Source organism: Chelonoidis abingdonii, chromosome 13, assembly GCF_003597395.2.
Source record: "Chelonoidis abingdonii isolate Lonesome George chromosome 13, CheloAbing_2.0, whole genome shotgun sequence".
Taxonomy (NCBI): Eukaryota; Metazoa; Chordata; order Testudines; family Testudinidae; genus Chelonoidis; species Chelonoidis abingdonii.
Genome location: NC_133781.1, coordinates 15,785,150 through 15,803,193, shown reverse-complemented (window position 1 = coordinate 15,803,193; position 18,044 = coordinate 15,785,150). Strand labels below are relative to the sequence as shown.

Here is an 18,044-nt window from a genome sequence, read left to right as displayed (position 1 = left end):
CAAAAAAATCTGCCTGCCCTTAAATCTGCGTTAGGCAAAATAGAGGACAATTCGCAGTATTCTGCCAGTAGAGAGTGAAACAGGCAATTGCAATTTGCTCTGAGAGAGGAACTACTATTTAAAGAACTCTCAGAAGCGCCCATCAAATCCTTTTATCCAAGTTTCCAAGTCAAACCAGGGCGAGCTCAATAATTCATAGGCAGGATCAACGCCTGTCATTATGTCGAAACTGATTACCGTGCACACCTGTAATTAGATATAATGGGTGTAATTTCCAGTCTCGCTGAGATATTTATGGCAGGAAGTTGCTTAGAAGTATCTTCTCTCCAGGCTGAGCCTTTTGAGTTTTGGTTTGATAAGTGCTTCAAAAGGAGACAAATAATTCTGAGATTTACTATTGGTGAAATGAAGGAACAGCATTTTCAGAAAAAAATAATGTAGGCGTCTCTTAGTTTAGAACCTATTTACTGTAGGGGAGTCCAGCTCTGAAGAGGTGCATCTGAGCCGGGGAGGAGTACTGCACAAGTACCCTACTGCATCTCCCCCGCCACCCCATTTTTACCAACAGAGGCAATCTCCCTCTGGAAGACTAAGTCAGTGTGATGCTTTGGGGGTTCACCCAGACCAATAAAGGGGTTGTGTCACTGCCTGTCCTGTAACCTTGGGTGCTTCTGTGCTGTGCACTTTGGCTCAGAGCCCTGACACACCAGCAGCCTGCTTTGCTGCTCCGTTAAAGAGACCGAGGATTTTACCTTTCAGTTTGAAACATTACACTGAGATGTTTGTGTGATAAAACAAGATTATGTTTATTAAGAAAGAACAGATATTGAAGTGATACCAAGTAGAAGGAATTGGGATAGAAATGGTTACAAACAAACAAAGGTAAAAATATGCTTCTAAGACTAAAACCTACCTTAACAAACTAGTCTTTTGTTCAAAGTCGTTTTCTCACCCTAGCTGCTTTTCCAGCATGACTGGCCAGTTCTTAGCCAGGATCTAACACAGAGCTTGAAGGGCAGGGTTTTTTTTCTCTCTTCAGCTGAAGGAGACCGAAATAACTTTTTCTCCCTGCTTATATCATCAAAGTTTATCTTTGTTTTCAACATCAGGAAGCCCTCCGGATGTCCAGCAGGAAAATGATGCTATGTTCATTTTTGCGGTCTCTCTCGCCCAGTCCAGATAGTTAAGTGGTTATCTCCCCCACTTCCTCCTTTGATGGCTTTGTTCACCTTTTATGTAAATGTGCCGTTATTGTGTGTCTTTGCTCAACCTACATTGGAGGCACATTCAAGCAGGGAGGAGAGCACACTCCTTTGTCTAGAGTGGGGGGATTTAAGCCTTTCCTGCCAACTACATTTTAAGAACTTATTTCCAGCACATATTTATAATTTTTCATATATCACCCCTACATATGCACCGCATATCATAAGCATAAATCCCAATTCTGAACCTTAGCGTCCAAAATGTGGGTGCCTAGCATAAATTCCTCTAAGCTTAATTACCAGCTTAGATCTGATAGCGCTGCCACCAGCCAAAAATTTCCAGTGTTTGGCTTACTCTGGTCTCCAAAAACCCCTGGGGACCCCAAGACTCAGATGCCCTGTCTTACCACAAAAGGGAAATAACCCGCCTCCCCTTGTCCTTTCATCCCTCCCCAGCTTCCCCTCCGTAGGTTATCCTGGAAGTACTGTACTTAAACTCTTGATTACAAAACAAGAGGGCAATTACCTTCCCCCTCCTCTTTTCCCTCCCAGTCTTCCTGGAGAGAGACTAATTCCTGGATCAGGATTTCTATCCCCTAGAGCTCACTTAGAAAAATAAAAATCAACAGGTTAAAAAGAAAGCTTACATAAAAAGAAAGAAAGACATAAAATTTCTCTGTATCACAGTGACAATATACAGGGTCAATGTCTTAAAAGAAAATATGAATAAACAGCCTAATCAAAAAGATATCCAATTTAAACGTCCAGCAAACTACACAGCATGTAAATACAAAAAGAAGATAGAAGCTTACTGTCTTTCTACCTTTGTACTTACAACTTGGAAACAGAAGATTACAGAAGCTTGAAGAGAGAAAGTTCACTCTCAGAGCCGAGAGCAACAGAACACAAAGACACAGACAAAAGACACGCAAAAATTCCCTCCCTGAGCTTTGAAAAATCCGGTTTCCTGATTGGTCCTCTGGTCAGGTGTTTGGTTACCCCTTTGCAGGTGAAATAGACCTTAACCCTTAGCTATCTGTTTATGACACCACACCATAGTATTAATGACCCGTGTGTTACCAGTTTGCATAAAATACTTTACATGACATCGTTTAGATACAGATTATGACAACAGTGAGTTGGGATGATACACTATGTTGGTCAGACCAGCTGAGACCCACTGCTAGTTACCAGGCAGCTTCTAGCCCTCTGGCAGGGGGATGCTATTAGGGTCACAGTCAGGAATGGCCTATGAGCTCCAGAAAATCAGTATGTCCAGGGCTGAAAGTTCCTTCCAGGAAGTACGTCCTTCCAGGAATAAGTCTGCAGAATTGTAAGAGTTGCAGTGTTGCTCACAGTGGAAACATCATTGCCTACGCTACAAGGGAGTTAGCAAGCAGCATCGCCCATTTGTGAAGAATGGATCTATCTATCCTCATCACTGTAGTATCTGAGCAACCATTAAAGAAAGGTTATGAGAGAGAGAACTGCGATTAGGGTACTTGTGCACAAAGCAAGAAATACCTTAACATAAGTAGTGGACAGTTGTAAGTTTCAGGCAGTGGCTGTGATTTTCTAGTGGATAGTTGTAAATTTCAGGATGTGGGAGTAACTGTTCAAGGAAACAGGGATGGCTTTACAACAATCCTCTGCCAATACTTTACTGATTAAAAGTGGAAGTAGAAAGAATCCTCCATAAGGACAGCAGTGTTTCATAATCCATGATAAAAATATGCCATTCATTTAAATGATAGTGCCTATCCAGAGAAAAGAAGCTGAATGCGGTGTATAAATAGCAGACAGAACACGGGGGCGGTGTGTCAGAAATCACACCAACTCAGAGCTGCTGAAAATACATTTGCTTCATCCCAGCATCCACACTCTGCCAAAAGCCTCTTCCTGCTTCACAACCCTTGGTATTAGACCAGCTGCAAAGACCCGAAATCTAGGTGACTGAATGTTTTCTGCTTATTAGGATTAGGTATGCATAGTGGGAGGGAATTGACTCATGGAATCTCTTTGTTCCACAGCTTTTTTTCCCTACCTTTTTAATTCCCATCTCCATAAGTCTTATGATCTATCTATCTATCTATCTATCTATCCCTAATCATAGAATCAGAACTGGAAGGGATCTCAGAAGGTCATCTAGTCCAGTCCCCTGCACTAATGGCAGGACTAAGTATTATCTTGACCTTCCCTGACAGGTATTTGTCTAACCTGCTCTTAAAAACCTCCAATGATGGAGATTCCACAGTCTCCCTAGGTAATTTGGTTGAATGCTTAACTGCCCTGACAGTAAGTTTCTCCTTATGTCCAACCTAAACCACACTTGCTACAGTTTAAGACCATTGTTTCTTGTCCTATTCTCAAAGATTAAGGAGAACATTTTTTCTCCCTTCTCCTTGTATCAACCTTTTATGTACTTGAAGACTATTATCACGTCCCCTCTCAGTCTTCTCTTCTCCAGACTAAACAAACGTAGTTTTTTCAATCTTCCCTCAAAGGCCATGTTTTTTAGACCTTTAATCATTTTTGTTGCTCTTTTCTGGACTTTCTCCAACCTATCCACATATTTTCTGAAATGTGGTGCCCAGAACTGGACACAATACTCCAGCTGAGACCTAATCAGCGTGAAGTAGAGTGGCAGAATTAGTTCTCATGTCTTGCTTACAACACTCCTGCTAATACATCTCAGAATGATGTTTGCTACAGCGTGTGTGTCACTGTAGTTTCTAGGCACCATTGCTATTGTGCTTGGTGGTGTATGAACAAGACTAAAGCAAAGTTTGCTTCCACTCCATCAGAATCATCAAACAAGGGCACTGGCTTGTTCAGAGAATCAGTAATGGGAGAGGAGAGTCTTTTTATTTAAATCTCTGGATCACCCATTCAAACCTGGCCCCAGATCTGTAATAACTGACCTGTTCAGTGGTCTGGGTGAAATGAATGTTTGGTGGGTCTCAGCCCAATTCATATTAGGCATCTATCTTTGTCACAAAACGTCCACCCCAAGACGCCACTTAAATTGGTCATCTTCCCCAGATAGACAAAGGGCTAAACTGACCATGAAGACTGAACTTCCTTCTTGCTCCTAGAGGAGCTTCCTCTAAGTCAGGATTGAGGCACATGGGCAGAGGAGGGTACAGGGGAAGCTGACACTGCCTCCAATTTGGCACATGTAGACAAAGGCTCTCCCGCTCCTGAGCTGTGGCACCTTTCACCAGCTCTAACCATCACTGAACATCGTAAAGAAAAAACATACTCTGCCACTGCATACACCACTGAATATCAGCAGAGAGGGAAATGATCTTTCCAGGCCCAGGTGAAAGCATCGCAAACCAGAGAAAGTGAAAAATTGCAGAGATGGCTTTAAAACACAGGCTGCTTATGGTCTGAGGGCCGGGGTCTTAGGAAGATGGATTTTGGCCAGAGTGTGGGTGCAGCTTGTTGAGAAATGGTTTCTGATCATTTTTAAGGAAAATGAAAATGTTTCATTAAAAAAAAAGTTTCAGAAGAAATATTTCCATCAGCATGAAGCATGGAGCCTCTCAGCACCACTGTGACCTCATTTGAGAGCCAATGGAAGTCACCTCAGGGACTCCATTCTTCCTGTTCTTTCCTCTCACAAGAGACAGCCACTTCTCTCCTCCATTAGTCTGCTCCCAGTTAAAATATAAGACTATGCTTTATTGCAGTCATTCCTAGGCCCAGCACCTTGGCGACCTCTGGGACACCCCAGGAGACGGTGCAACATGACACTGCTCTGCGCATCTGTGACTTCTCCATCGATGTGTTCTGTCATGCGTCATCTGCCGCTAATGATAACTATTAGATGCTGTCCCTTTGGATTTTAGGCAGACACAGGCCAAGCTGCGGTGGGGGCTGGTGGAGTTTAGGGCAATGCTAATCAGGGCCAGAAAACAAACAGGAAGATATCAAACTACAAGCCACAGCAGATGAAGAACTGAGGGATAATGAGAAAAGTGACTCAGTGGGACAAAGTGGGATTCAATGCAATATGGGAAGATCAGCAAAGCAGGTTCAAGTGTCTGTGTTGTTGACTGCATTAATCACGGCGAGGCGGGCACGGTGCCAGCTGCCGGGCTATCGTTGTTCAGTAATTTCATTGTGCCTGGTCTCATTCCAAAATTGCACGGCAAACCCTTTATTCCTGTGTGCCCTAATGTCTAGAGTCTCCTGCTCTCTCCCACCTGCTATTTCTTTAGCCCTGCTCACTTTTAAAGCTAATCATAGCTTCCATTTAAATGCTAATTGGTCTCAGCAGAGGCTCTGTTTTACATACAGCGTTTCTTTTGTGGTGCAATAAAGCTTAAGCTCAGAATGTTAAATATCCATTGAGACTCCATTAGGCATTTTTCCCCTCTGGGGCTTGGTGAAGGGGCGGGGGGAACAGAGGGGAAATGATGTATTGCCTGCAAAACTGGAAACAAGACACAAAGATTATTCACCTTTTGAGATGTTTCACTGGTGCTCCTTTGTCTCTCTCTCTGGGTCCCACCTACCGCCTTAATCTCTTCCTCATCAGCACTAGTGGGCACACTGGACCCTATAATGAAGCAGGTCTGCAAAGGTCTGGAGAGCAGAGCCAATCAGAGTTCCTGCTGCTAGACTCTGCTCTTGCCCCCAACACCAGACCTGGACCCATCAAGCTTCGCTCTACCATCAATGGATTATTACCTTCAGGAGTTCTGTCCCACTCAGCCATGGTCACTAACTCAGCTGGAAAACCTGTCCCAACACAGTGCTAGCCTGGCTAATGAGGAGGCATTTGTTTTGAGAGGTAGCAGGTGAGTAGGCTGGATGGGTTCAGAGTCTCTAGGTCGGATTGAATACTTCACTGGTAGCATGCCTTGTTTCCTGTTGAAATGTCCTGCTGTGTGTGACATTATTGACATGAACTGTGACCATATAGATCATTGTTGCAACCAAGGTCCTGCAGTGGCACCAAATCTTGTACAAAGAAGGTCAAGTAAGGTGTCTATGGAAAGGTTATGATTTGCTGGTTATGATTATGCTATCTGTATGCATGTATCATTTTTGTATTTAAAGTTATAAGTATTGACTCTGTACCGTCTGTATTTCAAACTTGTGCAGACAATTTGGCATCAGCACTGCCTAGCCTGCTTGATGGCCCATTAAGGCCCATCAGCCATACAACTGATCCATTGAGAGAAGGCAGATACACCTTATGGCTCAGCAAGGCATGCAGGGACATGTCTATGGCAAGAACTCTAAGGCTTCCAAGCCATGTGCTGCTATAAAAAGCAGCTTCATCTTCTCCATTTTGTCTTCAATCCTGCTTCTTACCTCTGGAGGAACTTTGCTACACTGAAACTCTGAACAAAGGACTGAATGACCCATCCGAGCTGTGGATGTACTCCAGAGACTTGATTTGAGCCTGCAGTTTTTTCCATAACTTCTACAAGCCTGAACCAAGAACTTTGCCATTGCTGTATGTAATTGATTCCTTTAACCAATTTTAGCTGTCATCTATATTTCTTTCTTTTTACGAAGAAACCTTTAGATTTTAGATTCTAAAGGATTGGCAACAGCATGATTTGTGGGAAAGATCTGACTTGTATATTGACCTGGGTCTGGGGCTCGGTCCTTTGGTATTGGGAGAACCGTTTTTTTGTTGGTTTTTTTTACCGGGATTTTGGTTTTCATAACCGTTCATCCCCATAAGGTGTGGTGCTGGTGGTGATACAAGGGAACTGGAGTATCTGAGGGAGTTGCTTGTATGACTTCTGGTTAGCCAGTGGGGTAAAACCGAAGTCCCTCTCTTTGGCTGGTTTGGCGTGCCTTAATAGTAAAGGATCCCCAGCCTTGGGCTGTGACTACCCTGCTCTAAGCAATTTGTCCTGAATTAATACTCTCAGTAGTGTCCCGCCAGAGGTCACTTCACCAGCTACACCACTGTAACGAAGATGGAGAAGATGAAGCTGCCTTTTATAGTCTCTTGCCATGTGGCCTGTGCTTCTTTTGTTTCACACACAAGCTGCCCAGCACATGGCTTGGAAGCTATGCAAGTTTCTCCACTCTGATCCATGTCAATGTGCCTCATGTGGGACCTGCGGGTGGACCACCCATACTGCTGCATGGCTTTAGACCCAGACCCAGTGAATCCTTAGCTGCCCTGCTCAGACTGACAGCTGTGGTGGTTTTTATCACATAGACACAGTGCGCTAGGAACTGGGCTGAGACCTGCCAGACTCATTTCTTATACAACACAGATAACTGGCAACATTTCTATGGACACCCATTGGACCCAAACAGGCCCTAGTTCTTGAGCACCTGTCACCCACTTTAAAAAAAACTAGTCCAACAGTGTTTGGATCGGAGTGGTGCTAATATAACAGAATATGTCAGTTATTACAGATCTGGATTAATATGGAGGTACCGGCCCAGGGAATGCACTTTCCTTTCTAAGCTCACATATCACCCCATTGCCCCAAGTCTCCTGTGTTTTACTATATAGCAGCATTGCTGTGCTAGGTAATGCTCTAAAGATCTCGATCCTTCCAGTCACCCTGCTCTTACAATCCTGGGAATATCCCAGTCTCCCCAGTCCCCCTTCTTTACAAGATTAGCACTCTCCCATATAGGCCAGGCCCTATGCTCTGTAATGTTGGCACCCTGGTCTCTCTCCTGGCGGCTATCGAGCTCTTGGTGGCTCTTTAAAGGTTTTGTCTTCTAGCCAGACTTTTGTGTGCTCTTCAGGTCATTTGAGAAGCCTGCTGGTACTTTGGCACCTGAGCAGTGTTTGAGATGAGCCCACATCCCAGGACGTTTTCCATCCTGTGTTTAACCCAAACTGTTGAAAACCCGGTTTTCAGTAAGAAAATGCAAGTTTAGGTATAACACACAAAAATTTTTTTTTGCAAGAAATGGCGCATCTTGATAATGTCGACAGTCTTTGTTTCTTTATCCAGGTCATTTTTGTGACATAAACTTTGAGCAGCTCCAAATATTGTAAATGTTGTTGTTGTGGTAGCACCTGGAGCCCCCTCTGGGGAACAGGACTCCATCATCCTAAGTGCTGTACATACATATGACAAAAAGTCAGCCTGACCTAAAAATGCTTACTGCCTAAGTATACGCTAAGAGACAACAGGCAGGTACATCAGACAGACAGTAGGGGAGCACAAGGTAGCATGAGATGATCGATCAGTCTGATAGGCAGCAGTCACCGTTACAGTGTCACAAAACTTAGGAATCCATTATGGTGCTATTGATAACTAATCAGCTCTTCAAAAGCTCCTATCCCCAACATCTTTTGTTCAAGCCTATGCTCGGAGCCATACACACTCTTCCGAAAGGGCATAGGCTTTGTCCAACGTGAGGGGCTTTTGGTGAGTGTCGGGAGGACTCTACATACGTGTAATCTCCAGGCTTTGTTTTGATTCTTAATTGCTCCATTCTGAGCTCTGGTCTCCTAGAATCAGGGGAAAGGAAAGAACGAGGGAGTCTCATGAAGAGCCACTTGTTTTGCTGAGCCTGTCTGTTGCTGGGGCTCCCATCTTTCACATCCCCACTCCATCCACATGCCTCTTGGTAGCAGATGGCTGCATGTGTCTGTTGGCATTTCTGACAGATCCAACATGATGATTGCCAGCATCCCTGAAAGTGCCCAAGAAAACGTTGGTGGGGTAGCAGACTTGGAGACAAGGCCATGTTTCTATCCAGACAGCAGATTGCTCCAATGGTGCACTCAGCTCCCAGAAAAAGATGCTCGGATGGGAGGGGCTAGAGACGTGCATAATAAAGCCAGTCAGAAGTTTTCCAGTGGGATGTTTTCCTTCTAGAAACTGCTGATTTGTCTCAGTCTAAACTTTCTGTGGAAGCATGTTGATTTCAACTACATTTTAATATGATCGCACTGTTCCTTATTGGAACGGAGCATTCTGGTTTTTTTAAAGGACTTTCCAAAATTTTATTTTATGTTAGATAATAATAATATAAAACAGTCAAAATTGAAATATTTTGTTTTGATTTACCTAAAACAAAAAAATGTTGAAAATGTTGTTTCTCAGGAAATTCTTTTTTTTTCATTCTAATTCAGCACTAAAACAAATATAGAAATTGTGGAACTTTCCAGGAAACAGAAGTTCTGGGTCCCACAGGACTCTAGCACAGGGTTTCTCAAACAGGGGTCGCCGCTTGTGTAGGGAAAGGCCCTGGCGGGCCAGGCCGGTGTGTTTACCTGCCCCGTCCGCAGGTCCGGCCGATCGCGGCTCCTGCTGGCCGCAGATCGCTGCTCCGGACCAATGGTTGCTGCTGGAAGCGGTGACCAGTAAGTCCCTCGGCCCACGCCGCTTCCAGCAGCTCCCATTGGCCCAGAGCAACGATCCGCAGCCAGCGGGAGCCGCGATCGGCCGGACCTGAGGACGGGGCAGGTAAACACACCAGCCTGGCCCGCCAGGGCCTTTCCCTACACAAGCAGCGACCCCTGTTTGAGAAACCCTGCTCTAGCGCAAAGTATGAGCAATTATTAAGAATGGATTAATTAGTACTGGAGCATAATAACCCTATCCACACTGCTGCTGTCCTCTTCTGGGAGCCAGCCACTCTGCTTCTGCTGTCAGCCCGGTGGAGACTTCAGAGCAGGCCGCAATGCAGCAAGCCATCTCTTTGGAGCACTGGTTGGTGCTTGTGTGCCCACCTTACACCCAACATTAGCTGCTCCCGCAATGAAGATAGACCTGGAAATGGGTTTCTGGAGGTCTTGCTTTGAAAGGAAATTTGAAGAGCCATTAGGAAAACTGGTCTGTGAGTACAAGCTCCCAGTAACTTCCCTCCTCCCACAGGCATCGTGAGCTGGGTTTGGAAGTGGTGGGCAGCTGAGCACCCTAAGCCAAGGGGAAGGGAGGGGTCTTTCCCTGCTTGTGACTATGTCCTATGTTTCCTTTCCACAGGTGGACCCTTACGTACCCTATGAATACACCTGCGAGGGGATGCTGGAGCGGATTCATGCCTACATTCAGCACCAGGTCCGTGACTGCTCTCCCACCCCACAGGGCTTCCCACTTCATTTCTTGGGGGAAGCAGCCAGCCAGGCATTCTGGCCAGCAGGCTGTGTAAAGAGGTGCAACAAACTGCACGTTTATCAAAGGGGACACGGAGGGTCACAATACTTTTCAGCCAGCCAGGGGCCCGAGGTTTGGAGTGACCTGGCTGGGGAGGGAGGGAGTTGTAGGGGACTGGAGTGACCCGAGGGGCAGTAGTGGTGGGTTGCAGTGAGTTTCCACAGCCCCTGATTCCAGGGAAGGGTTAATAGTTTCATTCTAAACCAGACTAATAGAGCTCAGTGAATCCTGAATCCCAGAGCAAAACAAAAGGGGAGAGAGGAAACTCCTGTGAACCCACCCCCCTTTCCTGCAGACCCGGGGGAACCCTCTGAGATCCCCTCACTGCCAAGGTTCACAGCCTGTGAGCTCTTGGCAGGGCTGCGTGTAGGTCAAGGCCCAAGGTCTGTCTGAGAGGAGCAGTTGCTGCTAAACCACTTCATTCAAAGCATTCCAGGATCTCTATCCCTTCTTAAGCCCAAGGTCTGAAAGCACCAGCGACCTCCCCTGGGTGGCGCTGCAGCCAGTGATTATTATGTGTGCTGCCAGTATGGTTGCCAACTTTCTGATTGCTGAAAACCAAACACCTTTGCCCCACACCCTGCCCCACCCCTTCCATGAGGCCCTGCCCCTTCCCCACCCCTTATCTGAGGCCCTTCCCTGCTCACTCCATCCCCCCTCCCTCTGTCGCTTGCTCTCCCCCACCCTCGCTCACTTGCTCGTTTTGATTGGGCTGGGGCAGAGGGTTGGGGTGCAAGAACGGATGAGGGTTCCAGCTGAGGGTGTGGGCTTGGGGTGGGGCCAGAAATGAGGGATTTGTGTGGGAGGGGGCTCCAGGCCAGGGGGCTGTGCAGGAGGCAGTTCAGGATGTGGGCTCCAGGAGATAGTTTGGGTGTAGGAGAGGGCTCAGGGCTGGAGAAGTAGGAGGGAGTTCAGGGTACGAACTCCTGGCAGCGCTCACCTCAGGTGGCTCCTGGAAGCAGCGACATGTCCCTCTGGCTCCTAGATGGAGGCACGGCCAGGCATCTCTGCACACTGCCTCTGCCCACAGGCACTGCCCCTGCAGCTCCCATTGGCTGGGACTGTGGAATTGGCGCTTGGGGCAGGGGCAGCATGCAGAGCCCCCTGGCTGCCCCGGAGTCAGAGGGACATGCCGCTGCTTCCAAGAGCCGCGCAGAGCCAGGGGAGGCAGGGAGCCTCCCTTAGCCCTGCTGTGCCGCAAACCAGACTTTTAGCAGCCTGGTCAGCAGTGCTGACTGGAGCCGCCAGGGTCCCTGTTCAACTGTGGACAAAGTGGATAAGGAAAAGTTATTTACTTATTCCCATAATACAAGAACTAGGGGTCACCAAATGAAATTAATAGGCAGCAAATACAAGGAAGTTCTTCTTCATGCAGTGCACAGTCAACTTGTGGAACTCCTTGCCTGAGGAGGTTGTGAAGGCTGGGACCATAACAGCATTTAAAAGAGAACTGGATAAATTCATGGGGGTTAAGTCCATTAATGGCTATTAGCCAGGATGGGTAAGGAATGGTGTTCCTAGCCTCTGTTTGTCAGAAGGTGGAGATGGATGGCAGGAGAGAGATCACTTGATCATTGCCTGTTAGGTCCACTCCCTCTGGGGCACCTGGCATTGGCCACTGTCGATAGACAGGATACTGGGCTAGATGGATCTTTGGTCTGAGCTGGTACAGCCGTTCTTATGTTTAACTAGGCATTCCAGTCGAAAACCAGACACCTGGCAACCGTAGCTGTCAGACATACATACTCGCTGGTGGCTCAGGACGCAGCCAGCTAGCCAGTGGCAGGGCCCACAGCCCTGTGGGCTATTGGTGTCTGTTTGAATCTGAGAGGGGATTTAGGACTCATGACAGTCAAGGACCAGTGGCTCTGGCTGAAGCCCGGCATGGTACTGGCAGGAGCTGTGGATGCTTCTACCTAATCTTCTGGTGGCACCCACCAATTGCAGCTTTGGAACTTTCCTGAACAGATGCTGGGAAGCAAGGTGGTGCTTGTAGTTGTGGTACCTTAGCAGCCCTGCACACCGCTTCTCTGGGCTGCGCCTGGGTGGAGACGAGTGAGGAGTCGCTCCGTATCTGCAGGGATATGTTCCTTTGCAGTTATCAGTACATCCTGGTGACAAGGAGAGAGATGCTCTGTATGGAGCCCTGCCACCAAAAAACAGGGGAAATAAGGGGCTGCTCATCTCTGGGACCCTAGTTTAGCTCCAGCTCCTAAGCAGGGCTGTGTGTGTCTATCAGAGCAAATCCCTAGGGGCTGGGCTCCCCATGGAACATTCTTTCTTGCTGCATGGGCTCCTTGGAGCCCTTGTAAGCTGGCTTCTGGCAAGGGGCTGCACTGGAACCTGGGAAAGCTGGAGCAGAAACAGCCTCTGAGCCAAAATCCTTCGCTCACAAAGCTCGGCAGTGCGGGAAGAGCCCACTGATTTCTCTGTTGTGGGGAAGGTCCACCAGGTCAGGGCAAGAGTCAGTAATGGAGTCTGAGTCATATATATTCAGCAGCCCTTGCTAATGCCTGGGGAGGCCCTCAGGTGTTACCTTCTGGCTGGTGGAAGGGACCTGAGCTCAAGGCAGCAGAACTAGCCCCAGCTGCAGCCTAGAAAGTGTTTCCCTTCAGACCAGCCCTATGTTTAACCGTTTCCATCCCGCGGGGCACTCTCTGACCTGTCCTGTTCTGCCCTGCTAGGATTTCTGTGCTGGAGCTTCTCCTCCTCTGCCAGCGAAGCCCAACGGCCATGCTATGCCAAGTTCTCCGAGCCCATTCACCCTGTCACCGAACGCCACTCACCTTGTGTGGTCGTACAATGCCAGCAGCGCCCCCCATGTCTGGCCTCCCGTGAGCTCCATGCAGGTGTGGGTGTCTGAGGCCGGGCAAGCCTGCACTGAGACCTGTCAGGAGCACGGGCTGGTCTGTGAGCCGACATTCTTTGAGTTTCTCAACAAGAAGGACGTGTTTCTCCAGTGAGTATGGCTCTCGCACCTTTATCTTGCTCCCCTGCACGATGGGGTGATAATAATCCATTGCCCTGCTATAGCTCCCCTATGTAAGGGCCCCTAAAATGCTTTCCATAGGCATCAAAGCACTCCTCTATCATAAGGCAACATTATTATCCCTGTATTACAGATGGGTAAACTGAGGCACAGAGAGGTTAACGGTCTGATTGGCAGAGCTGCACTGGCCAGGGCCAGCTAACATCAGTGACAGCTGTGGGTGCTAAGCATCTCAGAAAATTAGGACTTAAACCCAGAACACTCAGAAAAGATCAGCCTCCTCAGTCAGGCTTATCTCTAATTTTAACATAATGCTGACCCATTGGGTGGGTTGTTGGCCGCACAGATCAAACCTGGGACCTGTACTGTCTGAGCTAAAAGCTGCCCCTTTCTTAGCTGAGACCATAGCAGGCTCATTGAGTGTCAGTTGGCCTGGCCAGCACTAGAAGGGGACAGAGTGCCACGCTGGGCAGACATGGCTCACGTAAGTCTGAGAGTGCTCAGAATGTGGTGGGAGTGGTGGGTGCTGAGCTCCTTGGAGATTCTGGCCCTATATGTCACAATGGAAGCATCTGGGCACTGAGCTTCTTGGAGATTCTGGCCTGATGTCACAGTGGAAGCATCCGGGCACTGAGCTTCTTGGAGATTCTGGCCCCACATAGTTCACCCCAGGCTGCACACCGAGCCAGTAGCAGAGCCAAAACCAGCACCCAGGTATCCTGTCTCGCAAGCCCTTATTCTAACTGCTAGGCAACGCTCCCTCACTGACCTTCTCAAAGGTGAGGTTGTTCTGTTCTCCCAGTGCTACTTTCTGCAGTTTTGCAAACACAGCTCCCCTGGCTCTACCTCCCTGTGGTCTATTGCAGTGCTCTTTGTACACAACCCAACATGCACAGACTGCTCTATTTGTGTCACTTGCATGCATTATGCTGAATGGGCTTCTGCTTCAAAACAAATGTTGGAGTTTTCAGACACCTTTCCCTCTCCTCCTCTCCCCTCCCCCCCACACCCCCTTTATACCTTTCTCTATAACATTCCATTTTCAACACACAGGCTGTGAAGTTTTTAATAGAGCATAAATCTGCCTCCCAATTCCATGCTGCGTGGTGGACAATTAAAATGCAAGCATTGCCATTTCTGTCACGCCGGTCAGACAGGCAATTTGAGTCCTAGTGACATTTTTATATGATAAATTAGAGCAGGAGCGCAGATTCCACTCACTCCGCTCTGTCCCGCCCGCTTTCAGAATGAAATTGCTGGTTCAGAGTCAAGTAATTTAGCTTGGAGTTTATTAGGCAGAGCCATTGGGCACACAGAGATACTCAGAGGCATTCTGCTGCTGACCAGAGGAGACCCCAGCATTCTAGCTCCACCTACACATTGCAGGAAGCGAGAAAATCTCACTTTCCATCCAGTCCATTCCTCTCTCTAGTGCTACTCCAAGAAGTTTGCTGTTGCTGGCTGCAGTCAGCCCAGCTCTCAGCCTGGGTTTGGCCGTTGTCTCTTTGTGTTTCTTGCCCCTGGGTCCCCTCTGGAACCTCCTCTTCTGGTTAAGCTCACGGTTCCCCAGGGGTGGTGAGCTCACTCCCAGGTCCTTTCTGAGTCCAGTTACCTCCAGTCCCTGGTGCAGCTCCGTCAGTGTCCTGTAGCTGGACCAGAGAAGAACAGACATCCAGAGCACCGCTCAGGGCTGCAATGTCTGTCTGCCCTAAACAAGGCAGGGGGGAAAGCGAGCACAAGTCACTGGCCAGGTGCGGCTCCCGTGGCTACTGGGTTCCCTAGCTGTCTCTATCAGCGTCTCCTCTTGGGAAACTCACCTGCTGCTCTATGGCCAGCTTCACTTGTTAAGCTGCCTTTCTCCGAGTAGGGCATGCTCTGCAGGTGCTCCTACTCGGCTTGCTGTCAGCAGGATGGAGGTGTGTCCCATCCCACTGGCCTAGCCCTATCCTGTGGCCAATCTCCTTTCACAATAAACCACACCTGAATCTGATACATGCGCCTCATATGTGTCACACAAGTGCCTAGAATCTCTCAGATGCAAGGGATAAACTCCCACTGAAATCAACAGGAGCCGCACGTGGCCCTCTGAAAGTGCAGTGTGGCCCAGAGAGCCTATTATGTGTTCTTGTGCCAGTCACCTGGATTCCATGTGCGGTTTGCTTGGGTCATGCGGCTTGCACACATAGGTTTGGGTGATTTCGCAGGGTTCACATCTGGGCTGCATGGGTCACACAGATCTCAGGCTGTTCAGGTAGTCACATGTAGTTTCCAAGCACTCACTATGCGAATCATATGTCACTTAAGTTTAGTGTTTTTGCGGGAGAGGGACAGGTCTGCAGTGATGTTTGAAGCAGGGGTGTTCTGTAAACAGAACAGTGTTAAAATCTCCCCCAGAGATGTAGCAGCCCTCCTTAAAGTCATATTCTGATCCAACGTGAAACCCACTGACGAGCAGGTGCAGAGATGGACACAACAAAATTCAATTTGGGGTATTTGTTTCCCAGGCTTCACATTGCCTGTGACAGCACGGAGTCTGAGATGAGCCACCTCTACCCAGCGCTGGCTGAAAATGTGCAGGAGTGCTACCTCCAGAAGGAACCGCTGCTGTACAGCTGCGCAGGCTACAGCACCAAGTACCAGCGCCTCTGCCCATGTCGCGATTACCGGAAAGGACAAGTGGCTCTGTGCAGGGACTGCTTGTGATTCCACCCCCTGTTCCCAGAATCCGGAGAGCGTGTGTTGTGACACACCACATGCAACAAGTAGCTTTTTCTCAAAGCTTCTGCAATACCTAAGAAGGACAGGACAGCTCCCTGTTCTTGGAAACTCATGTCGAGACTTTGGATGTCAGACTCTGTCGGTTGTTTTGTCTGCCAGTCAAATGTCCGTGACTGACCACCTGCTCATGTTGGATTTTTGTTTCTCAAGACACATCTCCTTCCACGCCCAAGCCCACCTGAACTTCAGAGGAGCCCAGAGCCGCTTCAGTAGGACAAGGCGCCAGCAGCCTGTGGGTTTGAGTTTCATTCTCTTTTAACGTCCTGGTTTATTTATTTATATTTTTTATCAAATTAAAGCAGCAAAACAACCATCGGTCCTTCCTGAGGAGTTATTTGGAACAATCTCTTTAGAAATACTTACGTGGGGGTGACAGATCTTGGAAGGCTCCAGTGCCAGACACATCTAGGAAGATGCCTTCAATTCTATCAGTCCAATCCACTGTCCAGCCTTTGGAAGGGAGAGAGGGAGGAGGAGGCGTTCTACACATGCTGAGGGGAGCACATCTCTTATTCCATTCCTGTCACTAGCACTAGTAAGAGCTTGGGAACCCTGCCCCGCAGAAGTGCGAGGGGTGGGGGTGGAGATTCTGGGCACGACATCACAGCTCCAGAGACAAGCGTCCCTGTGCAGTAGCTCGGGGATGTTAATGTTGTGGCAGTCACATGCCAGAACAGTGTGCAGGGATCAACCTGTTTACGGCTGGGGCCAAAGAGGGAGGTTCTGAGGGAGGGAGCTGACCCCCCCACCAAGTGGTTCCCCATTTCTTCATGCCGCTCTCCTAGTTTCCCAGACAAAGGCCTTGGCTGTAGCAGCCAGTCCTCACCATCCCTGGAATGGGGTGCTCTGCCCCTTTAAGGGACAGGAGCCTGGGGCCAGCCAGCCCTGTTCCCTTATCAGACCCAGCTGGGAAGGGGTCAGGTATGTTCCAGAAAGGTCTGAGAGAGCTGCTGGAAGGGGAGCTCTAGGAGTGAGGTTGGTGCCTGGCTCTGGAGCAAAGGGGCAGGGCCAGGGCCTCTGTGGCCAGGGCAAGTGCTTTGTTTTGTGTTACTTTGTGAGTTTTTTGTTTGAGTTAAACTCCCGCCCCGAGACAGTGCATGGGCGAGGTGTTAGTCCCCTGGGGCTGGGGAGCCAGGCCAGCAGCCCTACAATCTCCCATTCAGTTGGAGACATTCTGCACCACCCGGGAGCATGGGCTGCCCCTGTGAGACTGGGCTGTGGAGCAGCCCGCCCCCCTGGCAGGTTTGAGCGGGCACAGCTGGCAGTGAGTCAGGCGGCAGGCGTACCCCACCCCCACTGGTCTCTGGAGGTTTGGTGGAGGGGAGCCTGGAGAGCAAGTCCCCCAAGCCTGACGTGGCAGGAGAGGCACGTGGGCCAGTGGTTGGGAATCCCTGAGGAGATAGACCAGGAAGGGTGTGGCATTGCACGGCTTACTCGCACCACTGGAAGTGTTCGGGGAGGCTCTGGGTAGGGAGCTCTCAAGACACGCCCATCTGCTAAGCCCTGAAAGAAGCAGCTGGTCCCAAACAGAGCCTTCCTGGGAACCATGCTAACAGCATAGGGATGTGAAGGGACCAGTCTGGCAATGTCTGCCCTGCGCCAAGCTCCCCACAGCCTCTTGTGTCTGGTGGGCAGAAGGGCGGGGGGTAAACTGCAGGAGCATCACAGCTGAGAAATCCTCACAAAAAGGGTGGCCTCTGCCCGAGGACCCTGCTGGTCTCTCAACCGCTGTGGGAGGGGGCACACAACGCTCATCCTCTCCACTGGGAGCCACCCCCAGAATGACCCTGGCAATTATTGTACTGCCTATGAGCAGAATCCACTGTGTGGAGGCTGAGGGGGCTCTCTGCCCGTGCCAGCACAGGGCTGGGGAGGAGTGGGGGGGGGAGGGGGTTCTCTCCCAGTGCCAGCAGAGGCTGGGGAGAAGTGTGAGTTGGAGGGGGCAGGGGGGTTCTCTCCCAGTGCCAG

At 49.0% G+C, this 18,044-nt stretch overlaps 1 protein-coding gene across 1 annotated transcript in view; it reads left to right on the top strand.

Annotated features, from left to right (window-relative positions):
• The window catches only part of MGAT5B (alpha-1,6-mannosylglycoprotein 6-beta-N-acetylglucosaminyltransferase B), a 164,842-nt gene extending 147,766 nt beyond the window's left edge, over positions 1–17,076 (top strand). Inside the window, exons 15-17 of the mRNA XM_075071713.1 lie at positions 10,139–10,213; positions 12,994–13,268; positions 15,803–17,076. Coding sequence (XP_074927814.1) covers positions 10,139–10,213; positions 12,994–13,268; positions 15,803–16,001 — 549 coding nt within the window. The 3' untranslated portion in view covers positions 16,002–17,076. The remainder of the gene's footprint in view (positions 1–10,138; positions 10,214–12,993; positions 13,269–15,802) is intronic.
• Positions 17,077–18,044: the final 968 nt, after the last annotated feature.